The sequence below is a fragment of the Seriola aureovittata genome, chromosome 20, assembly GCF_021018895.1.
Source record: "Seriola aureovittata isolate HTS-2021-v1 ecotype China chromosome 20, ASM2101889v1, whole genome shotgun sequence".
NCBI classification, from domain to species: Eukaryota; Metazoa; Chordata; class Actinopteri; order Carangiformes; family Carangidae; genus Seriola; species Seriola aureovittata.
Window position 1 is genome coordinate 11,586,626 of NC_079383.1, and position 27,759 is coordinate 11,614,384.

General features: G+C 40.3%; 2 protein-coding genes across 2 annotated transcripts; both read left to right on the forward strand.

Annotated features, from left to right (window-relative positions):
• The first annotated feature begins 11,274 nt into the window (after positions 1-11,274).
• si:dkey-12l12.1 (uncharacterized) lies at positions 11,275-16,105 on the forward strand. The gene is made up of 6 exons (XM_056363783.1): positions 11,275-11,563; positions 13,236-13,283; positions 14,440-14,550; positions 14,920-15,033; positions 15,321-15,401; positions 15,508-16,105. The coding sequence occupies exons 1-6, from the start codon at positions 11,441-11,443 to the stop codon at positions 15,556-15,558; spliced, it is 528 nt and encodes a 175-aa protein (XP_056219758.1). The 5' UTR covers positions 11,275-11,440; the 3' UTR covers positions 15,559-16,105.
• An 8,529-nt stretch (positions 16,106-24,634) lies between these two features.
• ndufb4 (NADH:ubiquinone oxidoreductase subunit B4) lies at positions 24,635-27,576 on the forward strand. The gene is made up of 3 exons (XM_056364810.1): positions 24,635-24,836; positions 25,791-25,934; positions 27,421-27,576. Exons 1-3 carry the CDS (start codon positions 24,660-24,662, stop codon positions 27,481-27,483), a joined length of 384 nt encoding a protein of 127 aa, XP_056220785.1. The 5' UTR covers positions 24,635-24,659; the 3' UTR covers positions 27,484-27,576.
• Positions 27,577-27,759: the final 183 nt, after the last annotated feature.

Below are 27,759 nucleotides of genomic sequence, written 5' to 3' on the forward strand. Positions count from 1 at the left end.
ACCTAAACGTCGAACAGAGGCTCCGTCACCCTGGGACAAACTGTCTGCGTTACCATTAACTGCTAAAAGCTTCACGGTAAGGTCAAGATTCTTGTCCATTTTTCTAAATTCCATCCTTTAGACATAAGTGAGACAAAATTTCAGACAAAAATGTGTTGTAATAAAATTCTCTACTTCTGTTACTGTATCAGCTAGAATCAGCCTAGTGTAGAAATATATGGTTGTGGCAATTATTGTTAGAAGGTTACAGGCTGGGATTATTATAATATATAACAAATCTGACTGCATAGCGAGTGTTCAGTGGTGCACTTTAAAATGAGTTTGCTTATTATGGTTCAGCGCTCATTGCTTGGAGGTTTAAATAACACACGTCTGGCCTGTTAAACTGCAGTTTTACTTGCTTTGTCTGCAAGCTTTAGGTCAGGAAATAAATATGTTTTTTTTTGTTTTGTTTTTTTTAAATATAGCTACATCACTTGGGCTGCCAGTGGACTACAACAACAAAAAGCAAGATAGAGGGAACTCCAAAGAGTTCCCTCCAAATCAGGTGAACTACAGACAGAAGAGGGATGAGAGGTGGACAGAGCAGCTGTTGCCATCACAGGAAAAGAAGGAAATAATTGTACAGCCCCAGTACAAACCCAGTCCTCCATTCCAGTCAGTAAATAGCTCCAGTGTGGAGCTTGGGGGTCATTCTAGGGTTTCACGTCAGCGATCCTCTGGTCACAAGCACATTTTTACAACTTTAAGGGAACTGCCAGTCATATATATGTTACGAGTAAAGCTTATTAAAAGCTTCATGCCTCAGTAATTCTGGTGTTTATGCTTTACGCTCTGCTGCTGAGTCACTTGCAGCATGACCCTGCATTTACATCTGCGGCTCCGAGGTGAATAAAAATATGATCGCTTCATTTTGTGGCTTACTCGTCAACCTTTTCCTACTTCCAAAAGGGCTGCATACAGTGGGTATCGATAACATTTCTGCCAGGGGGCTTTAGCTCGTTACAAGGGAGTATGTGCATTTGTACTCTTCAGTAATCCCATCAAGCTCGTACATGGGAACAGAGGGAATATTCATGTATTCAGTAGCAGCCATGTGAAAATGCATCAGCAGGTCAGCGTGGCATCTCTTGATATGTATCAACAATGTGTGATAGATTTTACCAGTCTAGGACTCGTCAAACCCTGCATTCTGGTCCCTCTACCCTTATCATACACTGGAGTTACAGTGGTGTTGTGCTGCACACGTGTGTGTGTGTGTAGGTATTGTTTGCTGTGACATTCAGTAATCCTGTGTGTTTGGAGACAGGTTGTAGCTCCCCACCCCAAATGTTGGCATTTGAGGTTCCTTTTCTCCATGAGCGTCACTGCACAATACATGAACTCGTCCTTCAACCAAATGTCAGCCTTCAAAACCACATAAATGGTCAGTGAATCATAACTGTATGATAGCAGCCAGGGTGAGCTGATTCATGGATGTTTTGCCCAGTGAAATTTGTAAAAATGATTCTTTTGGAAAGGAAATTATTTGTACTGTGACTATAACTTCTTCCAGGCAGGAAAACCCCAAACAGTCAAGTGCGTATCCACTGGAGTGTCAGCAAACCTCAGCCACCAGGGGGCCTCCAAAATATAGCCTGTCATTGGGTTGGTCTTAACAGATTTTAGGGTGTTATTCAAATTCTTGTGGTTTGTGCCATAAAAATAACACTTTTAGGAATTTGTATCCAAAAATATGGTGATTTAGTGGCATAAATTCCTAAACATGTAACAAGCACTTGAACCATAGTAATTCTTCTATCTTCTTTCTAAATAGTCCATGAATAAACAGTTACATCCAAATTGCTACATGTTATGATAGTGTCTGAATATTTGCTTTTTCTGCAATGCATTTCTTCTTGTGTGATGTGTTGCAAAAAGTGGTGACGTTATGGTAGAAATAAGTCGTTGCTTTCTTCATGTTTACTGCTCTTGCTTCAGATGGTTGAAAGTTTTTCTGAATGTTTTTTTATCTTTATTTATCTTCGTGACATTGATCAGAATTTGATTTAACAAAAAGTGTATTCATGATATGTTCTTCTTAACTGAACATTATTATAACCAGTAGCCTACTTCTAGACCCAAAAGGAGCTCATGAAGAAAAGAAATGATTGTAAATTTACTTAATATTAATGTAAATAATATTAAATATTTTTTTGTTATTAGTAATTAAAGTTTGTTTTTTTTATCTGAGTATATTTATCCAAAACTCTTCCTATTATTATTTGTACCTGTTTCTATTATTATTTGACATAACTGACAAATTGTAAATCAGTCCTTCGATGAATACTAAGGATTGATCACTTTGAAAACAGAAGGCCTCCCTTTTAATCCTACCTTTAGGAAAAAATTGATCAAACCCAGTGATGCTTCAGTGAGCAAATTGATGCTATAGAGACACAGTGGCATATTTTCTGTGCTCAGAGAGGCAGCAGGTGCATCAGATGCACTTACCTAGGTGAACCTGCTTTTGCACAAGTGACATTTAACTTTAAGTCACTCCTACGTGATGATTGATCTATATTGACCTACATACATAAGCCTGCCTCTGTGCTCACCTGGTAACAGTGCTAATACCTTTCTCCTGGCCGCGGCTAGCTGGCTAGCGTGCTAAATTCATTGGAAGAAAAGACGTGACAGAGACAACAGTTTACATTGGCGTAGCTTTTTTAGATTTAACCTTTACCTTGAGGGGCCACATTGCTCACAGAAGTGGTAAACTTGGATACCATGTCACCTTTTTTATTGTATGGACATCATTTAATTTGCCTTTCACAGCTCTCTGGGACAGCAGCCATGAAAAACATGTCTGACAACACAAGAGTCTGACCTTTAAAAAAGGCTTTTACATTTAACTATGTGTAAAATATGTTCACTTGCATGTGTTAAGACATAAAGAGCATAATATCCAACTGTATAAAAAGACTGACTTCTCTTTAATAGAATCATATATGATTAACCCTATAAAATTCAAGTGTTTAGTGTATTATCCACTTCATTTCCTTCTATTTCAACATTCTAAATTGTTGTATGTTCTTCTTTTATGTATGTTTTATTCTAAAGTTCAAGAAGGGTGTAAACTAAGGCTTTGTCAAAGGTTACCTTGAACCACTCATTGTAAGTTGAGTTTAAGGAATGTGTATTAGGGGGCAAAACTGGTTAAACATTGGTTATCTGTTTAATACGGTACGAGAGACTCAGGATGTGGGGGTCTTTGCTGGCCTAAAAGGTCAAAGGCCAGAGACCAGAGGCCATACACCAGATCTTATCTACCATTTGGGTGAAGGCTTCTTCTTATATGAAGAAGTGCACATTCCAAAGGTGGGATGAGACAGATAAAGAGAGGGGTTTGTGAGACGGTAGAGGAGAGATCTCACATTGGCAGGGATGCTCCAGGATTCGGCATTTTTGACGCTGTTTCTTTCCTGTAAATAAACTTCTTTTTGATTGCAAGTAAAGACGTGTCAGCGGCGATCACTTCTTCACATCAGCACCTCAAGATACCACAAGTGGTTATAAAGCAATGAGTCAGATGTTGAACAAGCCCATTAAGAATGTTGATATTTCAGTCATTTAAATACAATTAGATATCACAGACCTCTCGGTCAGAGTATTGATTTTGGATTTAAGCTCCTGCTCTTGATCCCACAATAATGTGTGCGATAAGCCCTCTTCTTTCTGTCTGCTAATGCTAAGATGAGCACCATATTTCTCTCCCTCCACTAATGTCAGCTTGTTTAGTCTTCAGTTGCTCAGCTCATTCCATTTAAACTTACATTGTCTTGTGTTTGTCGGTGACGAGGTGGAGGTGAAGCCTCTGCCTACTCAGCATGACTAATTGCCCATAAGTGGCCATTGCAGTATTGGAAACAAAGCATCACAATACCAAACAAACATAGTGAGTCACTTCATGCATTGTGCTGTTATTCACAGCGAGGAGTAAGGGGAAGAAAAGGTAGGGATGAGCAAAAAAAGATGAGCTTGTTTCACATTTATTATTTTTATCTTTCATAAACAGATAAATGTAGCATTTTTACATGTGATAAATGCATTTCAGAAATCTCCAGGGTGGATGAGGCTTCAGTGATGGAAGGGAGTCATGAAGCCATTTCCCCTGTTACAGCTAATAAACAAGCACTAATTGTCCTCTAGGTTGAGTAATGAGTTAAAGCAGGAGCTGAGGAAAATCACATTCATAATGGAAAACAACTGCTTTATCTCCTGGATACGCTGCACACAACTACAGCAATGGCTGTTAGTATGGAATAGGGGTGCAAGCAGGCAAAGAAAGATGGAGCCAGTTTGCTCAGGCGCTGCAAAAATACCCTCAGAGCAGATGTTCATTAAGACTGATTTGCATTTGACACAAACAAAAATGCAACACATAAACATGGCAGTGGAAAGTAACTGTCTGGACGTCAGGAGGATGGATATTCCTGTGGGGAACACTGGGCTGTAGCTTTAAAGCTTCTGAGAGTCTGAATGTTGTTCTTTATTTTCTGGCCAGTTCCCATTTGAGGGTGTTTTTCACATACTGTGTAAAGCTCTTTAGATTAGCACTCATACTTTAAGATGTTCCTTTGAGCCTCCAGTCACCCCAGACTAATTCTTTTCCCTTCCAGTGTTTAGAAACCACAACATATTGACAGTCTGGTCAATCTCCTTCCAGGCTATATTAGTCACACAGCACAAAAGCCTGCTAACCCCCCCTCCTTTCTGGAGAATACTTCACAAACGTGGATGAGTGAGAGTAAATTTGCCAGCCACTCCACTTCCCGGTTTGCTTGCCAGTAGTTTTCTCCAGCCCAGTTTAGCCACAGCTGTTTACACAGGAGGTGTTTTTGTTTCAAGCCACTCAGCTCTGGAAGACATTTCTGTAAAAGGTCGGAGATTTAGCATCACTTCTTGTTCATTCATACCACCAGCAAATCAACACTTCAGCCTGGATTATGATTTCAGCAGCCAATGAAAACACAGAGCAATCTGAAGAAATGTAAATTGATTAATGAAATGCCTTCAACTCATTGTATCTTCTATCATCTAGTCCAAAGATACATAACCATGACTTCCCACAAATCCATTTGCTAGCTCAAAGCATACTATTGCCAGTTTCATTATGCAAAATGCCACAAATTAAAGTAGTTTACCTGCTCACCAACAAACAGCAGACAAACAAAGTTAGCTGCCAGCTAGTGAACATAATGGAACATTTAGCCAGTAAAAAGCCAGATATCTCAGGAGCTGGTGGAGACCAAAACAGAGCTAAAAGTGAATAGTAGAGTTACCCCAGGTGACCACAGACAGGACTGCGAATTACTGCTAGTGCTGACGGCATGTGTAAATAAGCAGCTGTTTTCTGATACATTTGCAATATAAACTTTTTGATGTGAAAATATGTCAATGATGTGATGCCATCCAATGGCCAAAAAATCAAAAACATTTCATCGTATGTCTTTTTATTAGCGTTCTCAGTTGCCAAATATGTAAAGATTTCTACATAATACAATGATCAGTCAATTTTTTCTCATCAAATATGTAATTAATTAGTCTGGTAACACAAACACACATGAATACCAAGAACCATCAATTAATTTTTACAACATTGTCAAGGAACATAAGATTTACAATAGCTTGGTATGTGGACAGAGTAGCAAAAAGAATGACAAGTCCTAGCATCAACAGAAGACGTGACATTTGGTATCTCTCTGTGAACAATGCATCTGTCATGATTATGGCATGTATGGGATGATGCATGTGTGGCTGCAGCTGGAGACATCATTCATGTGAGACTGAGCCTCTCCACACCTTGTCTTGCCCAGATACACATACAACTGGCTCTCTCCTCTCGTCAAAGGCTTCAGCCCTATGTGGCATTGTTTGAATCCAACTCATTGCTGCCATGGTAACCACAGCAGAGAGAGGATGGGATATAAATGAGAGATAGTGAGAGGGCATGACCTGTACTACGTGTCACACTCTTTCATGACATCATGTTTAGTATTCTGTCTGAATGAACAATGGTTAATGTGTGGTGATAATGACCGGATAAGTTGGCTTTAATTGGCACTGTCCTACTAACAGAATGTCATTGCTTCCATGAAGATACAACACAATATCAATTATAGCATAACCATATATGATAGGAATATCTTCACATCTTCAGACACTGACCTCTGTATAGGAAATTATTCTTTGAGACCTTCATAATCCATATTAAGACACTAACACCATGTAGATCATTGAGGATTATTCTGCAAACAATAGCTGGGTGTTAATTTTGTTCATCCAGCTCATCCTCCTCCTGTGCTGATTCCTTTCATTTCCTAACTTTTCAACAACCCCTTGTGCAGTGATACCCTTAGGATGAGATTTGTTCATTTTCACTACATTTTTATACTATGTTTCAAAACATGTCAGTAAAAGAAAAAATGCAATGCATTGGTTGTCGATTCAGCCCCTGAGACATCTTGAGTCAAGAGATTCTTCCTCAGGAAAAAAAAGCCATTAAAAAGACTCATTAAAAGATCTGCATATGGAAATCGCTGGTTCAGCTATATCAGTAAAAGCTGCTGATTTATTTTAATGATTGAGAATAGACTCATATATTTCACTTAATATTAGTTACATCAGTGTCATTTGTTTTGTCAGTTATTATTTAAGTTATAAATAAATCATCTCTTTTTAGCTGAAACTGTAGCATGTTGTAGTGTGTGTGCACCTTCTGTTTACAGTGGTGAAATGTTTTAGGGTGGATCTCTCTCTCAGCCTACATGAAGTCTGTCAACAAACGTTATAACTGGAAAGCCAATCTTTATACCCTCAAAATGAGTTATGGCGTCCACATTTAACAGTTTCTAGCCCTCAAAAAATTAATTTCAAAGTCATAAAATGGCTTCAATCCAACAAATCATAATGTAAACAGGAGCAGCAGAGCAGCGTCGTTCCAGCAGCGTGCCAGTTTCTTGTTATAGACAAATGTTTGAATCTGCACCTGGCCTATTTTCTTGCTTGCGTGGAGTAATATAGAAGAGTTTCTTACTATTTCAAAACCATGTGTGTTTGTGTTGATTCATTTGCAACGTCACAGAGCCCCCAGCTACACTGACTTTTGATTTAATTGATTATCTACAGACTGAATGTTTTCTCTTCCTGGGAGCTTTGATGTCTCAATTGATAAGCTATGGTAATTTGTAGATGGATCAAAGGGACTGCTGTTGGAAAGAGGCAGTATTTCATCCGTCTACTGTGGGAAAATGAGGGCTGTGATTGCTGAGTGCCTTTTTATTCAGTGAAATACCGTGGGGGGGCAGAGTGGGTACAGATGTAAGATTAAAGACAAATTATGTTTGTAACTGATGATATATTTAAGATTCCCTTTGAGTCAAATGAACACTCCTCTGTGTGAGCATGCTAATGCTCAAATAGCCAAAGACACATAAACAGAAAGTGAAATGTAAGAAGCCAGACAATAATCCCTCTTTGTACAATGACACACAAATTGCAGCGCTGCCGTCCTGTTTTTCCTCACCCTCGTCCTTGGCTTCTGTCGTTGTTTCCACATGAGAGGATTGAAAGCCTTGTTGCTTTTCTCTCCTTCGCACCTTTAACAAAGCTGTTACCAAAGCAGCCGCAGAGAAATAGAAGAGAAAAATGTGCTATAGAGGATTATTAATTTGCAATCAGACCTATAAGCCTGTCCAGTTGTACAGAGAAGACGGAAAGGGCGGCATCAGATCAGTGTCTCATTTCTCAGCTAGAGGTTAAATCTGGATAACCGTACAGATATTCACACTGTTCGTTCATTACCCTACCTGCACATGGGAGCTGTAACACACAAATGCAACACTGCATGCAATAAGTCAAACACATGATTGAAAAGTGATAGGCTATTTGCTATTTGGAGCATGACTGAGTTTGGTTCGCCAAATGGAGGCCTCATCTTTATGCACAACAAAGATAATTGACTGTTGTATCACTGTTTTTTTCATCTGGATGCATCTTATATGCACTCCAAGGGTGAAGCAGATCTACTCACACTGGTTGTTACTTGTTTTAGTGTTCACATGCACATACAAATATATTGTATAAGCTATTAAGGGTAGTTGTTTGTTTTCATTTACAGCAAGATTTCTCTATAAAGCACTGAGCTTTATAGAGAAATCTCTTTATGGGGGAGACCGTGTGGCTTTCTCCAATATTTCCAATTAAGATTTACTCAGTTTCATATATAGTTTTTCTTACTGTGTGTTTAGAAAGACCGCAGAGCAAGATTTAGAGGCAAGTCAATGCAAAATGCGGCCAAACAAGAAAGCAGCATGTGATGAATTGTGATTGAAAATGTTTCAACTTGAGCAAAAAATGTGTTTACAGAAAGGAGAAAAAAAAGAAAAGAGACTGAAGGGAAATGACAGAGAGAACTGGAGCTGAGCTGAGCTGAGCACAAACACAGCACATTGGTGTGCCGTTGCTAGCTAGGCTACAGCCAATGTACAGTTGGTACATTGGCTGTTTGGGCTCCAAATTCATTCTGCTTTCTGTCTGATAACACCTTTAAATAGCTCAACATTTTGGGGAAATATGCTTCTTTGCTTTTATTGCTGTCATTTCTTTTAGCTTAGCATAAAGACTGGAAGCCAAGGGAAACAGCTAGCCAGGGTCTGTCCAAAGGTCACAAAATCCCCCCTTCCTGCGGCTCTAACACTCACTAATTAACATGTTATATCTTGCTTCTTTATATGTGTCAGTAGGCATATTTTTCTTTAGCTAGCTGTTTCCTTTGGTTTTCAATCTTCATGCTAGGATAAGCTAACTGTCTCTTGGCTGGAGCTGCAAGAAAGCAAATAAGCGTTTTTCCCAGAACTATCCCTTTAAGACTTAAACTGGTCAAATCACCCATTTCAACAAAACAAATATTTTAACTTCCCCTTGTCCCACCATGTCAATAGTTTTTATAAGGACTACTTTCTGGCGGAGAAATAATCCTTATAACAAATGTGCCACAGTGAGGTCTGTGGGATTATACACTGTTTCTGGTGAGACCCAATCCTGTTGAAATTTGTATATGTATTTTAGTCAAAGCTTGCAGCACCACAAACTAAATTCACCTCCATTGTATTGGGGCATCTAGATTATTCTCAGAGACAAATATCTGATTAAAACTGGGTAAATGAAACCAAATCTATCTGAAGTTCAGCGAGAAAAAGTTTTTTTCCATAATTTTGGTCAACCAATCCTTTAACAACTGGAGCAGTGAGGGACTTGATGTTTCAGTTACATAATCAAAAACATCCATTACTTCATGAGTCATGTGTCCTAATCCAGATGTTGTCTTCTAAATCACTTTTCCTCTTCTCTCTGATTCGTCATGCTGCTGCCAAACAACTTTGTTGCTTACCCTCACTCACACACAAACATACAGTATTTCTACAATTAGCCTATTTATGTGTCACAGATTACCCGTCTGCTCATTTCTGGTCAGGCGGTGTTCTGGGGGGTGGAGGGGTGGGGTTTCACAAGGTAAACAGCTGCTAGCTGTAGAGCATCATCTTTAAACACTGGCGGGTAGCTCTGCATAGCAATTTTAAACAGTTAACTCCCTGAGATAGAGAAAAAGTGACTTTAAACTTGAAAGTGTTGAGTGAATAACAAGATAATAAGATTTGGAGTATGAAATAACTCTCCCTTGCTGTCATTACTGCCTCTTTACATGGCCACATTGTGGTTAGCGTGAGTTTAATGTAAACTTGTAACCTTGGTAACATGATTTCAATGTGTCTTACAAGAAGCCATCTGATGTTTTCTTTTTTTAAACTAAAACACAGACTGTGAATCTCAATATGAATGACAATGATTACTTGCTTGGTCTTTCTGGTAAAATGGCTGACATGTTTTGTCCACTTGTAGACTTGAGTCCATTTAGGATTGGCTGCCAAGTAAAGCAGGGCTTGTTGTTTTGAGGTAATTTTTCACTCTTCCCTTCTCTTGTCTCCTGACTAAACATCCCCTCCATCAATTCACATCATTAGCCTGCAGCTGTCTAGCCAGTGGTCTCACTGAACCTCCAGGGAAATGTTTGCAACAGCAGTACCTACCAAAGTGTCTAACGTATCTCAGTAAAAAAGGAGGGGGGGGGGGGGGGGGGTGTTGGATAGGAATGAAGATGAATAACCATCTTGCACTCAAAATGTGACTCACTGGGAAATTGTTAGAGACATTGCAGATGCTTTCACTGTTATTTTTCCCACAAACCTTTCAAGTTTGTTTAGTAAGAAGTCACATCTTTCACTGATATGCCAGAACACAGGAAAGTGGTATATGGGCTTGTCTTGGACCGGAAATGAAACTTTCTTATTTCCACAATTTTTACAGCAGTGCATGTTTCCAGTCCTAAATCCCCTGTGACCAGGAGCCTGAGGCTTGAAGACATTAGACTTGATTCTCCTCTCTCTTGCTCGAGCCCACTCATTCTTTCCATCCTGTAATACACCTTGAGACAGGGTGCCTATTCATGTACAACGTGCCCCATAAGGAGATACATTCTTTATGCCGTGCCGCGTTTTAAAGGCCATATAAACTCCCCGCAGAGGCACACTAACCCCCCTCAACATGTTTGCCAGATAATGTAAAACATACTATACAATTTAAAGTGAATGTGAGTGAAAAACAAGGCTTCCTTCTGTTTTTCGGTCATTTAACTCCCAAAGGATCATGAGTAATTTCACTAAACCACAATACCCTTATCATGATTTTCTATCGATATCTTACAGTTGTGATTTTATCTCAGTAAACAGCAGTCTGCAGTCTCAAAGATGAATTGACAGTTTTGATAGCTGCTGTTTATTCCACTGAGAGGTCTACTGAGGAGTAATTACTGTAATTCTAACAGTCTTACTGTCTCGCTGTACATTTTGAAAGCACAAGGACAGAGATTCATCAACACTGAGCCAGGAGACAAATTCACAGCATAATGCAGCATTTCTTCACAACATTGCAAGAACCAAACCACCAATTTTTCATCTGTTATGTACAGAAGTTTGACAACATAAGTTTCCTCTCTCTCTCTTCACTCTCTTTCAAACACACACAAGCACTTACACACTCAGTTTTGGCAGGAGTTACCGTGCAGGCATAAGTGGAAAATGGTCTTCATACTCCTCTTTGGGTTGGGGTAGTGGGGTAGGGGAGACGGTTTTTAAAGGGGAGGCCCCTCAAGATGTCTGACATGTTTCTGCAGGACCGCAGGCCACTGGCTGGCGCAAAGCACAGGCTTGCGGTGGGCTGTTTGTCTGCGTGAAGCTGGCATGGCCTCCAGTTCCCCTGCATCTGTTCCCCATTAGCAGAGCCGAGAGTATAAAGCAGGGAGCTGACAGGGGCTGGGAGCAGTCGAGTTCTTGCTTGGATCATGGGGTTTACTATCTGGCTGTGCGTGCTCTGCCTGCAGGCGAGCCTGCTGTCACACGCCCTCGACTGCTCAGGAGCGACTCAGGGAGAGCTGTGTGTCAGTGAACAGACCGCAGACGGACAGGTAAGAGACGCACTTCTAATGGATGTGATAGTTAGTGAAGGACAAGGGTGTTCATTATGTGTCAGTCATCATCTGTTGTGACACTACACTGGTAAGTGCAGCCTGTTTGAGTCTATTTAAATGTTGTTTGCTTGGACCAAACAACATAATAACTAACCCTTCTCTGAAAGGAAAGTGAAAAGAATATGAATTATCAGCAATTTCTACAACAATAATGCTAAAGGACATTAATGTAATGTGAGCAGTGAAAAGTGGTGATACATCTGTAATATTAGGTTGATTTTGACTTTAAGGAAATTGTATGCTTCAGTTTTTTTTAAAAATACAGTGAATGTACAAATAGTTAAGACATTTTTGTAACTAAAACCTACATCACCACTGACTCAAAACTGTAGAATCTGTCTTATTTTTAACCAAGATTTCATCTGTGTAATTTGCATAGATCTTATCACCCCATGAAATCATCTTTAAAGTTTGTACTTTCAGTTTAAGTTTAGATGACCAGGCACATACGGATTTAGTTAGTGTTTGCTCAGACACAGTGTGGTCAGTGTTTATACAGTAGTGTGGGTCAAAGGAAGCCAGTAACTCTGCTGGAATGTAAAATGTAAATTCATTCTGACTCCTTCAAAAGAGACTGTTGTGACGATGATAGTGGTCAAGTGTGTTTCAGGATGGCAGGAGACGTGTACAGTCTAACCCTGACCTGTGGAGACATGTAATTTTTTTTTTTTCTAACAGAAACAAAGTCTCATTGTAATGGTTTTTACAGCCATAATGCCTCTGCACCAAAAATATACGCCTCTGTGGAACAAAATCCTTCATGTGGCTACCGGCTGTTATACTTTAAACTTGTGGTTTAGCATTTTTCTGTGGACAGTCTTCATGTTCTGTCCAAAGTAATCATCCTCATCTGGACAACGGATTCGACAGCTGCAGGAGGAGAGAGGAGGATTTTCACCCACACATGAAAGACGATGAGTTGGGAATTCTGTTCCATCTGAGGGAGTTTGTGCCACATATATGCTCTTCTGCAGCAATTATTTGTCATGTAATTACAGAATGCACAATTATAAGCTTTAAATGTGGTGGGAACTAACTAATACCAGAGGCAGCATCTTTTAAGAGGCTAAATTTGCTCCATTTGGTTTAGTTTACTTGGGCTTGCCTGTTCCACCAAGGTCACTTGTGTTGGAAATTAGTAATTTATGGGAGTCATCATCACGCAATGTGCACAACAGCAGGAAACCAAATGGACTGTGGTAGGTTTTGATGCACATCCTATAGCCACACCCACACACACACAAAACATACAGCTCGATTTTATGAGGTCATCAAGACCCAGGAGATCCGCACCTCCACCCTGCAATAAGAAATGCTGCAACGTTTACCGACTTGGGTGCTGAAGAATTGTTCGTTTGTTTCTGTGTGTGTGCGTGTGTATTAGTGTGACACTTTGTTAGGCATGACAATATAACTTGTTTTCTCTGGATCAGTGGACTAACTTTCACACGATGAAAAACTAAATGAAGTTGGAAGTAGGAATGTAGGAATATTTTTGTCTCTCTATTAAAGAATTCATGACATTAATTATGCTGTAATGTAAATCCACCTGTGTACTGAAAAGGATAAATACACCAAGTGTTGACCCTTTTCTCTTCCTCTTCCTCAGAATGACGATCAGATGCAGCAGAGGGAGCTACCATTAACTGAAGGACTGGTATGTGCCACCACTTACACTTTTATTCCTTTACAAGATTATTGCCTCAGTCTGTTTCCTTCACTTCCACTGTGAGAGGGCACCGGCTCAGAGCAGGTCTGACTCTGAGGCAGTCTGGTTCACGGTCACAGGAGCACCGCAGAGGGTATGAGAAGGGTGAAAAGGCACCATGGTATCAGAAACATAAGTCAGAAACAACAGAGGGATAATAAGTTGTGTAGATAGAGAATGCTGGTTGTGAGTTGCTGTTAAAGAATTAGATAATTATGTTAATTATACTGGTGGTATGTGGGGACAAAGCTTGAATTTGCTGAGAGAAAGGGACAGACACAAGGTAGTCCATTACACCCAATGTATGTTCCCCTGCAGCTTAACTTCACCAACAGCACATCCATATTGGAATTATCCTTCAATTCTAAACTGTACAGCTGTTGTGCTACAGCCACTTCTAAAATATTCCATCCCTCAAGACTGAAAACTGAAACACTCATCAAAATGTAGGTCAACAGCAATCACTGCGAGCACTTTAAATGGCATCACAAATGATTCCGAGGCAAATATTTTGTTGCTAATGTAGTCGTCTTCGTTTTCAACAGAATGGAAAAAGAGATAGGGTAGGAAGTTATTATACAAGACTGGAAACAACCTTTTAATTTCCACACTTATATAACTTGAGGGGAAAAAAGAAAAGCACTGATGGAGTCAAGGCCCGGTGTAGTTATAAATTTACCACAAAGTTCTAATTGGCAAAGTGAAACCTGTTGTTCCTCAAAGTGACAGTCCATTTATTAGGAAAACGAGTGGATCAATAGCGGTGTGTTGTTTATGTGCGGATCAATGAGAAAAGCAGGAAATGGTGGGGCCACTGACTATAATAATTTTGCAGTTTCCTCCCCTCAATGCTGGAGTTTGCCAATAAAAACAAGGGCGACTGAATGTGAGGATGATGGGACAGAGAATGATAAAGCAAGATGAGACAGGACAGGGTAAGAGAGGGAAAGGGCAAACAGAGCAGAACAGAGAAAACGAACAATAATGTGTTCCACTCAGTATCCAACTCACACTGATGCGCTTTATCACACAGAGACGCGGAGCTGACGAGATGTTGTTTCCCTCTGTGGTTGTGGATGTGGTTGTGACTGTCTCATCCTTGCAGGCTTTGTTCAGACGTAAGAGACAGTTGGAGCGGAGGGGCCCCACCCACCTGAGTCACTCCAGCCTGCCCGGGGCCGTCTCTGTCAAAGGCTTCCCTAACACTCTCATCCAGGTAAACCGCTCTTGTTAGTCACACAGGAGTCAGAGTGAGCAGAAGCCAAACGCGGGGGAGGTGAGGAGGGGTTCACAGCGGTGGCTGCTGCTGCCCGAGGTCCAATGAAGTTTTAGTCATACTTTATTAATCCGGGAAGGATGCAGAGAAACCACATTATTTGCTCACTAAATTCATAAAAGTACCATATAAGAGCTTTTATGTTAGAGTAGCACTACACTAAGAGGAAGGCTATTATGTGATGGTCAGAAGTGTGGGCTGGGAAGTGTGTGTGTTTCCCAAATTCAATTTAGTGGATTCAAATCAAGCACAAATGGAGTATGTATCAATACATATACTAATAATATCCCTCTGTCTATGCTTTCTTAGGCCGATAGGTCCAGGCGACACTTGGTTCAAGCCGGGAATAAGAAAAAGAAGCGTATATCCCGCGTCGGCTCCTTCTCCCTCCTTAGCAATAACAACAAATCCACCCCCCTACAGGTAAGTCTCCATGGCAACCCCTGAGCAGAGCAACAGCTGGGGCAATGAGGCCGGATGTGCAAGCAGAGTTATAAGGCCACGTTACTTGGTTTTTATTGGATCCATTTGGCGTACTTGCCAATATAATCTGTTTGTTTAAATGGATTTTTTGATATCAGGCAATGTCTTTCCAAAGAAAGTTTCTGTCATAATCTCTTTCTGCATGCTGAAAAAAAAGTTTATAGCCTCCCAAAGAATGTCACACTTGTGAAGGACTAACTCGGTGATGAATGGGTTTTCACTTCCAGATCACCAGAGCAAGGAGGCAGGTGAAGCCCGATCCGCCCAAGAAGGGGAAGTCAGGTCGTTCTGGGGCTTTCTCTGTCCTGGTGAGTCATTATATAACATTTACTCTCATGCACACAAATTCACTACACTTGATGCATATGTACATGATGTGTTAGTATTATTATTTACATGTTTTGTGCTCTCCAGGGAGATCCACATAATGATGAGCAGGACACCAGAGTCAAAAGAAGCATATAGAAGACAAGTGCTGCAAAATAAAATGTTCTTTCTCATTCTGAAAAATCCTTTCAAAGGATGTACACAGTAAAAGTTTGTTCACATTTATTTTACCAAAAACATTGAAACAAACTGAAGATTGGTGTGAAAAACTGACATTTGGAATAACAGCTTTGATGTTCATTTTGATGTGTGTCCACCATTACTGTTTCAGCTGTAAGCTATCTTACATTTATCAGTCAGCATTTGTCTGCACTTACTTTTATATACTATTCTAAGTTTCTAATATATTCCTGCATGTTATCACAAAAGATCACATTAATATTCTTGTCCGGCATTTTGTTGTAACCTATTTAATCACAGATTCCTTATGAAGATTGGGGGTATATTTTTGCAGAAATATGTTGTGTGTTGTTGTATCAGATTTCAAAACAAGTTTAGTAGAGACATATGGTGTAAACGTCTTTAAATATTATGCACTTTATGCTCCACTGGAGCCTTCTCTATGAAATTGGATAATAGTTTTTACACTCTGAGCTCCATTAAGACATTAAATTGTATAACAGTTCTTGTAGCAGCTCAGTCTTTCCCTCACTCTTTCCCAGAATAATACGTTACATTTCTCGCACAAGGGTCTGCAAAAGTGCCTATGACTGATTCATAAAATTCAGCATCTGAAACACCACTAAGTCGCTAATTATATTGCAAGTGCTTCATGTATAGTGCATGGTTGGCAAAGATGGAAGGAGGATAAACCAGCAGGAACCTCTTTTCTAGGAGAGGGACACTAATCCATTTACATTACAGCAGCCAGGGGGAAATAGCCTCCTCCTTAGAGAGAGAAAAAAAAATCTAAATGTAGTCCAGACCATCTGTTGCAGGAGTCAAACTTTGTCTATTTAAATATGTCATTTTTAATTCATTTGGCCAAGCATATAAACGCAGTATGGTCTGGACCAGAAGTTTAGTCTGAGTATTTTTCCAGGACACTTACATCAACATATGCACAAAATCAGATCCTTGCGGGCTGCTCTGCATCTGGGTCTCTACCTATTTACTGAGTATCAGATTAAATAAATCACCTGGTTTCAACACTAAGAAAAATAGTACTTTACTCTGATGAGTACCTAAAATTGTACTCAGGCCCACCCAAAGTGAAGCCACCAGAAAATCCTAAATATGAGGCAATCTGATGAGGAAAATGAGCCTGTGTAAAAGTGGAAGGCAATCTAACTGAATAGGATGAGTCATCTTCAGCTCATTTAGTGATCAAAGCCCTCTGCTCATGACGTAAGTGTGCAGTACACACAGTGTCATTTTTATGGTTCTATAGACGCAAACAGAGAGAAAAGGGAAAAGATAACACAACAAAATGTTATTTATAAATGTGGCATTTTCCCTGACGCACATAATTGGATAATTGGTGTTGATTATGCTTCATTGGCTCGCTTTGGGAGAACATAGAGAAATGTAAAGTCCTGAGCTGGTCAGCTATCATCAGATAACCTAGATGAGCTGGTTATGAGCTGTCTTGTTGTCGTCTTGGTGACAAACCACCACAGGATGCCGTTCTGATTTCTCCGAAAGAGCGACTGGCATAAAGACTAAGATCCTGTTATTTCTATTTAGAAACAACAACAGGGGCACAGCTTCGGCTCACTCCCCTGTCATCATCTCACACACACACTGCTCTGACAGCTGCCAGCAGGGTATCACTGACTGACTGTACCCTTGGGCTAATGCATCCTGGGAAACTCCTGCTTGATGACCTGATGGAACAAGGCAGTGTATCCGAGTGTGTGTATCAACTGCAGACCATGCACACATGCAAACACACACAAACACGGAGACACTTTATGAAATGAAATCAGCCATAAAATCCCATTTCTTCTGGTGCTGTAAATGTTAAATTCAGTCTTCAGTCTGAACATGTGTCACCATGTGTGGTCAGCACAAACGGGATCCTTATAGCTGTGTTTCAGTCATTGCGGTTGTGTAATGGTGTGTCGCATTGTTTCCGCTCCGCGATGGGTTCAGTCATTCCCCTTGAGAACAAAGCTGATGATAATCATGACTAACCAAATAATTTGGAAGCCTTCAATCTATAGGATTGTGGTAGGAAATGATGCAAGCAGAGTGATATGTCAGGATTTCCCATAAAAGCTCACTCAGGTTCATGTGTAGTTAGTGGCTTACAGTCAACATCAGTTTCAAGCAGTAGAAACCACTGCACAAGAATTAGCTTCTTGTTGACAGGAGCATCTCACCTCAAACAACATGCAATGTGGGAAAAGACAGTCACAAACAAGTTCTACGATAGGAGTGGATAGAGGCTTGCTGTAAGGAAGGTATGTTCAACTATGAGACAGCAACTACACTTGACCGTTTGTTTTATCTAAAGAATTAGTCAAGTTTATGTAGCTTAGGTCTCATTTTTGTGGCTTTGGCCATTATTTGTATTGGTACTGATAACAATAGACTCACCAAGATAATTGTTTAATCTGGTAACATGAAACCATTGCTAAAAAAAAAAAAAAAAAGAAAAAAAGTTTGAGTCATGTTGTTCAGATCTTAAACAAAACCTTAGGAAAATTCAGCCCGGTTCCAGGCCTCTAAATCACCACCCACATCTGATTTGTTCAGAGCTTTACACAGATCAGCTGTTGTGTTCACTAATGGCAGCTGTTTCCCCAGTTAAGAGAAACAAAAATACCAAAAAATATCATAGTGTTAGATTAATCTTCCTACCCAGCTGGAATCATGAAAAATAGCAACAGAGCATTGGTGAAAAGTGTGGATAAAATAACACAGCTGTAAAAGCCAACATTTGACCTTTTTGAAAATATTTTTATTCGCTTTCTTGCTGAATGACACCACATGACGCTAACAGCAATTGGCTGATTTAGCTAAGCATTAACAGTGGGAACAGGTTAACAGTTTTCCCCTGTTCGTAGTCTTTGTTAACTAATTTAGCCAGCTGCTCATAGCTTCAAATTTAGCGTACAGACATGATATTGGTCATCATTCTTTTCATTTAACTCAAAACAAATCAGTAAGTTCCCAAAAATGTCACATTTTTCCTTTAATTAATATTTCTTTGACTCCTGTGAAAAACATTAGCTATAGCATCCCTGTGTTGACATATTCATATAGCAAGTTTGATAATCAGGCCAAACTGTTTGCCTGTTTTTCACCTTGTTTCATAGTCTGACAGCTTGAATCAGATCTTGAAACTAAAAGTGTATCAACTGAAGACTTTCTGTAAAGTGTGTTTTCTTTGTGATTGCACTCAAGACAAGGTATTCCCTGTTCAGTATTCCTGAAATGGTTCTTCTCATCTATTCTCTGTTTTCCACCGACCTCAAATCGCGACCTCGCTTTCAGGCTCACTTTGGCTCCTTCTCTTCATCTCCTGCCACTTCCCATCAGATCAGATACAGGGCATAGGCTGTCTTCCCCGTGTCACTCCTCTCTCGGCTGACATCACCTCCCCCAAACAGTCTCTCTAACTCTGCCTGTCAAAACTTCAAACTGCTGTCACAGCAGCCCGGCCCTGTCTCATGCCTCTGGCCCTAATGAAGAAAAGGCAGAGAGGGATAGAAAGAGAGATGTATGTTTGATATGTGTAACTCCTCAGTAACAGTGTTGTGATGTCAGCTCAATATATCAGCCAGCTGACCTTTCAACATGTATACCAATGGGAGTGTTATTTATGGGCCAATGCAGAATTCATTGACTTTTCCCGGCCCTGCCGGCTTCCTATTATAAACAAAGCCTTTGTCTGAACATCCAGAGGCAGTCTGCCACCTGCAATCCCTTCATTTTGTCGCTAAAAACAAACATCAACCAAATGTTTCTGACACTGCTGAAATGTAATTTTGATCAAACTTTGTAGTCACAGTCTCTAATAATATCCATATAACCTACAGTTATTCTGAAAAGCTGATGCTATACAATGTACGTTGTAGCTAATAGGCTACTTATTACCAATATATTACAGACCTCTATGACTTTGCTAATCGTTTCCATTGGACACAAATGGTCATGATAAAATATCAGGAATGGAAATTATTTTGTTTAAAAGGAACATTTCAACATTTTTAGAAATACATTATTTTGAAGAGGGTTTTCTGTATGGTAAATAAGAATCTATAACCAAAACATTATCATCTCAGTTTATCTTAATTTATCTTCTTATTTTAGCTCAACATAGAGTAAAGAATGAAAGCTGGAGGAAACTCTGTTTGTTGCTTGGCAACTTTATGGCAACAAGATTCCAAGAAGTTAGTGGTCCTGAAGGAAATATAGCTGACCTCCTGCAGCTCCCCCCTCACTGGCATATGCACACACTTCATAAACACACGCAAAACAATTAACACAGCCGCAGCCAAGAGCCCATTTGGCTATGGTTAGCAGAAAGCTAAACTAATAGTTAAATTCAACATATAGCCAGTCATCGCCTGCTGTCATGGTAAATCTACCCACATAACCTGCTGTTAGGCAAATTTTTTTTATCTTCAGACAAAGGTGAGCTAGCAGTTTCCCCATGTTTCCATTCTAAGCTAAGCTGCTAAGCTAAGCTAACTGTCTTTCCCACAATGTTGAACTATTAGATTCATTTCATACACCCAATTCATGGTAGAAACATATACATCACAATTCACACTAAAATGTATTTTACACATGCCAGTGGCAGCATATTGGCTGCTTGACAGCCCCTGCATCAGGTGTCTCCACATTCCTCCTACAAGTTACTCACAGGTAATAAATGCCTCTCGGCTTGGAGCAAATTTTGCCACAGACATTTTGAAAATTGACATAAAAGCAGAGCACTGAGATGAGCAGAGCTGAAAGAAAAATGCAAGATTTTGTCAATTCCGTCAGGGAGAGGTACACAATTCATCTGCGTAGCTCTCCCTGAAAATGATGGATGCCTGCTGAGTCACTGCCATGGGCCAATCTCTGTCCTGCTCACTACATTAAAGCAGAAAATATTGCTGAGTTTGACCCGCTGCCCACTATATAGGTCCACGGAAAGCTGATTTATTAAGAAGGGAATACTTGCAGACAGGGTGAATCAATTTCACAGATATAGATTAGAATAGGATGGCAGAGAGAACTGACGATGAACTGAGAGAGAAGCATTTCTAAAAAATATATCTTGGGGAATAAGGAGTCAACGAGTCATGAAATATTTCTGGCTACAAGGCTAAAGTAATCTCGGATCAATCAGAATTCAAGGTTTGGTGTAATTAAGTTGCATAAATAGGACAAAGGATTAAGAAAGGGAAAAAGGATGAAAGGCTGCCAGGCAGGGATGGGTCAGCCTGAGCCAAATGGGCCGAAACGTGGGCTCTCTCTCATTCTGCTTTCTCTTTGGTATGACACAAAGGTCACTGTGGCTCTGAAGTGGACAGGGCTGTCAGTGGAAAGAGGAGCTGAAAAGGCAGCAAGGGGAGTCAGGCAGGCAAGGAAGGAATTCCAATCACCCTGACGCATTTAAGATGGAACCACAAAGTTGAGAACTTCTTATAAAGGCTGTGACCACCATGTCTTCATCAGACCTGAGGGATCAGTAGGGAGGGGAGGGACGAGCGGGCTGGAAAAGGGTAATATGGGGCTTGGATGGTACAAAATTTTGACTGGAAATAACACGGCGCCCTCCAGCCACCAACTCATTGACTCTGTAACCATTTGTGACACTTACAAAGGCTCTAAACTGAAACAATTATGTTCTGCAGATGAAAACAAGGGCGGAAAGGAACACTACATTCCTCCGTTACATTCCTCAAGGGCAACAGAGTAATGGAATCACTGGGCCAGGAAATATTATAAATAAGTGCAAAAAGAGCAGCAGTACACATTAGGTCATTGTCTCTCTGTCCACAAACCACTTCAGGGACCTTTGGAGAAGAATAAGGAGAAAAGTAGTTTAGTAGCGGTCGTAAAAGAAACCTGCTTCCACTTTTCCAGCCAGACTTGCATGTAGAAGTCATTTTAAAAGACCAAAACAGCACAATTTGACTTCTGATTACTGGGAATGATTAAGTCTTGCGAGGTAGCGCAGACTGCTGATAGAATTCCGGGATGCATTTTCATTTTTTCTTTATCACTCAGCTTGTAACTTCCTCTGTATCTATATCTTATCTCTGTGTTATCTGCATGAGGCTTTGCAGAGTAAGAGCATCAAAATAAACGTCAGTCAGCATCACTGATGTCGATAAAGAATGAAATACCAAATGTTTAGTGGTATAGACATGAAGGGATGTGGTAGCAGGAGTTGACAGTGAAGAATGCAGGCTATAAGAAAAAGAAAAAAGGCTAGAAATAAAACTTTTTGTGGCTATTGTTCCCACAACTTGTAAACTTCCCTAAGTTCAACTCCAAGTCCATAAGGTCTAGTGGGTGTCAGACGGAGCAGAAACATATTAATATTTCATTTGAGGCTAAGTCTCTCTCTGAACATTATGGAGAGAGGGAAGGCTTGTCGGTCCCAGAATGTGGTCTCACATTGAATTTTGAAGGCATAAATGGATGGTTGAAAACTGCAGAGCGGGTGGTGCTTTAGAGGTCCTGAGAGGACAATAAATCATTTGGTCACACGTACTGTAGCTACGCCCGGGCCTTTCTGGATCAAAGAGCTCTTTCAGCATCTTTGTACCACTCAGCTACGCTACTCAAGTATGAAGTACAAGGAGAGAGAGGAAGAGAACTTCTATGTGGGAAGGTATATCTTTGTTCTGCATAATCCAGTTGTGATACCACTGAGATATCTTTGAACATGCTATGTGACAGATCAGCCTTGCTTAAATTCCACCAATACACCCTGGTGGAATAAAAGTGCAACAACAGATAGGGCCTAAACAATATATCTATGCTAAAATATACGCATTTTTGCATTCCTATGTATGGTGCCATATACCAGGATTTCCTATTAGATCGTCTACAAAATCATATCTGTCTTTGCATAAAGGTACTGGAACTGTAATTTCCGCACACATAACTTAAGTATGTTGTGGTCTATTTATTCTATAGTGACTATTTCTACACACAACTCATCCTGGTAGTGGTGCCATTGCCATGGTTGTCAATGGAAAAATAGATACTCTTGTGAGAAGAAATGACACTGATACTTTACCACTCACCAGATTTTTCTTTTCTTTAGTTTCTAATCCATTGAGTTGCAGTTACCTGATATTCACTCACTTGTAACAAAACCAAAGCTTGCTAGAGAGTGCCCTCTTGTGGTTATACTCTACAATGCAACAAGTCTGAACTTCAACAACAGAGTAATGGCAGATTGATAAATTAAGTACACTTTTCCATCTTGATAGGAGTCTAGATCAGAAAAAGAAACTCTAAAAGACTTGAAAAAGATCAATTGCATTTCAGAGCAAAGAACATTTACTACTGTGATCGTGTTCACAAAGATCAGACATAAATCTGCCCATGCTATCCAAGAGGGTCTGGCAATGTTCACTCTGAAGGTCCCACAACTACACGATGTAGGGGGAATTACCAAGACACCACCATTTAGATAATACAAACTGTGATAAATCAATCAATTTAAATTCAAGATGATGCTTTTAAGAATCTGAATCTGAGAAAGGTTAACAGCAAACATTATGCAAATTGATATCATCCTCTGGTAAGCAGGAAGATACGCCTCCCAAACTTTACACTTTACTGAGGGAGTCCCACCTTCGGCTTTCTGGTGTGGAATAAGATGGCAGATTTACTGAATGTCTGTCTGCCTCCTTATAATGGGCAGACAATGACTGGCACAAGCCCAACATAAAACTAATGAAATAAAATAACTGACAATCTTTTAACCTTTGAAATGCAGGCAAAGGAATCCGAATAAAAGCTGTTATTTCATGTGATACAGTGGGTTTGATCTGTTTGTCCGTTTTTTTGTCATCTTCTTTCATACACAAATATTTACAGTGGTTTAATGGAGTATATTAATTATAATTAAAATAACTAAAATTGAATGGGATATAGAGTAGGCCTATAATATTTCCCCCTGACCTGCGGTAGAATACAACCAGAAAGTCTTATTAAATGCAATTATTTCAGGAAAGTGATGACACCTTAAAACTATGCTTTACTATGAGGACCAACGGCATACATGAGAAGAGTTATACTAGTCCTAGTATTTATTTCAACAGACATTTGCCTCCACTGGCTGGACCCTAGTCTGACTCCCTGGAGGGGCTGGAGATGTAGGAGATGGGTTGGGTCGCTGGAGAGGTTGTCCCTTTGACACTTGGCTCTCATCTCTTGTTTCTTGTTGTTCACCTGCGGTGTTGTGCTGAGCTGACTGGCGGTTCACCTGTTTTACTGCCTTGTCCCTCTCCAATGTCACCAACACGGTCTGCTTTAGAACTGCTTGATATTTTTCATTCATTCGCTTTACTACGGGCTCGTAGCTGTTACATTGAACCTTGAGTTTTCTCATCTCCTCGATGAGCCTGTTTTTTTCCTGGACAACACGCTTATGCTGCAGCCGATGGAGGTCTCTGGCTTTCTGGACCCTCACTAGGGTCTCAGCCGCAGTAGAGGCTGCTCGCCTGTACTCCTCCCTCTCCCGCTGTGCGTTTTTCAGCTCGCTTTCCAGGCGCTGGTTGTCAGTGTACACGTCCGGTACCACACCGACCCGCTCTGTATCTACCAGTCCTTTCTGCACCATCTCGGTCCACTCAGTCTGAAAACAGTCAAGTGTTTCTGTCATCCCCGTTTGGATGAGGAAGTTGCGTAAAAAGTCATCCACAGCTTTAGGTTGGTGTGTGCTGCGGGTTGCGTTTGGCCCGGGAGCAGCCTGAGCACTGGCCTCTGCCCGGTTTTGGATAGCTTTTACTGTCGCTTCCAAGTCTTCTTCTCCTTCTGTTAAACTCCAGTCGTCTTCTAGATACACTTCTTCATATTTAAAGTCATCGTCACAGTCACTGGGAGCTCTCGCGTTCTCTTCTTCTCGATTTTTGTATGTTGCACTCATTGTTTCATTTGACGCATCCAGCGAGAGAGAGAGTTTGGCGTTACCATGGTGACGATTCGGACTTTCAACGCGAGATTTCACTAGTTCACGTTTGCCCCAGCATTCTCGCCGTCATCAAACAATCATGGCGGACTACCGAGAGGCGCCCTTGGCCACTCGTCCAAAAACATTGGATCCAAATGAATATTTCAACCTTTCGCCGGATCAAAGACGTGCCGAAGAAGACAGGGCAGCACTACGAGCGAATCTGAAGAGGCAGTATCAGACGCAACTCAACAACCCGCTCAGGAAAGAGCTCATTGTAAGTGGCTGCCTGCTAGCTAGCAATGTCACCCTTGAAAAGGGTTCAGGCTACTTGCTGAGATGCTAACGGTAGCAGGTCAGGGGCACAGAGCAGTCGCACAAACCAAAATTTATTAAGCACAGTGTTAACATTTATTTCTCCGCAATTCTGTGTTGATGTGCGAGGCTGTATGCCAGAAATTACGTCCGCAACGATCTTTTTTTTGGCTGTGAATAACGTTAGCTAGCTAACACAGTGATTGAAAACGCTGTCAGACTTCATAAATGCCTCATTCAAGCCTCGGCTACTCTGACATCTGACGGCTGTAACACCTAGCTAGTATAAAGACTGTAGACCCAGTTTTAAGATGAACTGCAGTGTACAGTAAATTCGAAACGCCAGTTATCTTTCTGTGGTAATCTTAGTTATATTGTGGGAAAGTCTACATCTTATCTGAAATGATAAGCTGCGGTGTTACTTAGCACTAGACATGATTTGAAATGGTAGTGATGGTATTTGCTACATTTCCAGCACCTAAAACCCTGCAAGTTAGCCCACTTTTTATCAACATTCATATTGTCAAAATGTGTGCATCTACCACCAACACCGTTACACTAAGCCTGTAACTGTTACATTTAATATTAACTCAATATTATGTACTTGATTTATCTAATGTTGCCATTTTGTTTCTTTATATAGTGTAATTCTGCTTCTGTCTACCCTGTACTTTTGCATGTCTTTACATAAACATTTCTCACAGCAGAAATTTTGACTTGTCACAGTCAGTTTACCTGAGTCAGGACAGGAGACCCTGACAGTTTTGTATTATTATGACAACATACTGTTTTTTACTTTGTAGTCTGTGTTGTATGTATGTTGTAAATAATTGTTTGACTCTTGACTTTTTCCCACGGCAAAAAAATCGGTTTACGCAGATCATTGAAATTTCATTGCATACCTTTGTCTTTACAGGAAGACCCTGCACTGACACGCTGGGTGTATGCACGCGCCAACCCCTACTTATACTTCAAGCCCTCTTACAAGACATCACTGTTGGGTGCAATGTTTGGAGTTGTGCCTCTTTTTGTCCTCTACTACGTCTTCAAGACTGACAGGGTATGAGACAAGATGCAATGATCATCTTTTACTTGATTATCACATTGTTTAATAACTGGCATGACTCACCTGTGACTCCTTAAAGGTGCTATAAGTAATGTTTTTGCTATTGCTCCATAGCCAATGGTAGCTTTAACAGCTGTTAACTTACCAGTCTAGAAGAAATGTTGCAAATTCAGCATCAAACATCATTCCTTTACTCACTAAGAGCTGTCTCCAGCAGTGGAAAGCAACATCAATGTTGACTCTTGTTTTGCTTCTATTTCAATCATTTCTTTTCTTCTACTGAAGTTAGCGTGCTATTCAGCTAGCCTCAGCCCATCCCTTCGTGTGATAATAATTTGCGAGAGTGAGTCACTGTAGAGTCCAGTCTGCTCTTAATCTAGCATGGGAGGATGAAGTAGCGCTGCCCAGAGGGTATATTTTACCCTCTTGTCTCGTAAACATAACAATGGCTGAAGCACATTCAGCAGCAGAGGAAGCATACATATAGCATCTTTAGGCAGCAGGTTTGATAATTACACCATCTTTTTTTGCTGTGTCCTACAGATACAGTGGCACATGTTAATATTTGTATCCAGAAGCAAACATAAATCAATTGTGGGCACAACAATTAAAATATTGATGGTTTAAGGAACCACTTATTCACAGGTTTGGTGCCACTGACCGTTTTTAGGCTATATAAAAAGCAAGTGACAGAACAGATCTGAAGTTGAATATACACAAATGTAAAAAAAAGAAAAAAGGACAAGAATATATGCCAGCGTATTGTTGAGATTAAAGTCCTTTCTCTCAGGGGCACCATTGTTCTGTTTTACTTCCATTCCCTACTGCTGTCTTCTTTTCAGTGCATCTATTGCTGTAATATTTATGACACTCAAAACAAAACTGGTGGTCAAATCATCAATGATTTTACTTGATATGAAGCAGTGAACAACATAGTATTGAGATCATTTTAACATGTTACGGCACTAATATCAGTTTTATTAGCTAATCTGATACACTGATAATACCATTTACAAGAATATTTTTGTCTAAAATAAACCTTAAACGTGATACTTGGACATGAATGGCATCATAGACATCTGAAAAGCTTTTTAGTTGTGGTTTGGGACTCATTTCCGTGTAGGCGCACAGTTCATCTGGTTTTCTTTTTTGTCACAGTTCCAGTCACATTAGAAATAAGTGCTTCATTTGAAATGCTGCCTTCTTTCATTTCCCTCCCCATTGTCATGGAGATTCACCCTCTAAACCCTCGCCAATAGAAATTCCAGCAAGAATTTGGTGCAATTGTCACACTGCTGGGCGATCGTATTCGTCTCCCTCTCTCCGCTTGGAGGGAGAAAAACTGCTTGAAAATCATAAAGCACTCACTCATAAAACATGCGGTTGAGAAAAATGTCCAGAAGGTGAGGTGAGGGTGATATGACTTTGTTGCTATGGAAACTGTACTAACCCATCATCTGTTTGTCATCTGTTTTTACAGAATAGGAAGGAGGAGCAGATTAAGGCTGGAACCCTTGCGCGCAAGTTCAGTTTGTCATCATGAGCTTCGATGTATAAAGACCTCCTGTATGTTGTAGTGACGATGCCAGTGCGTGTAATTATTATTAACCGAATAAAATTATATTGTCAAAAACAACTGTGTGGCTTTTGATTGCTGAGGGCAAAAGTGTGAGTGATAGGAAAAAGCCACATGGGATTGTGAATGTGTGCACAATTTATGTTTTCACAAAACAGGGTAATGCACGCACACACAGTGTTAGAGCAACATATTTGTTGCTGATTGTAAGCTCACAAGCTAAAGTCCTTGCCAAATCGATGA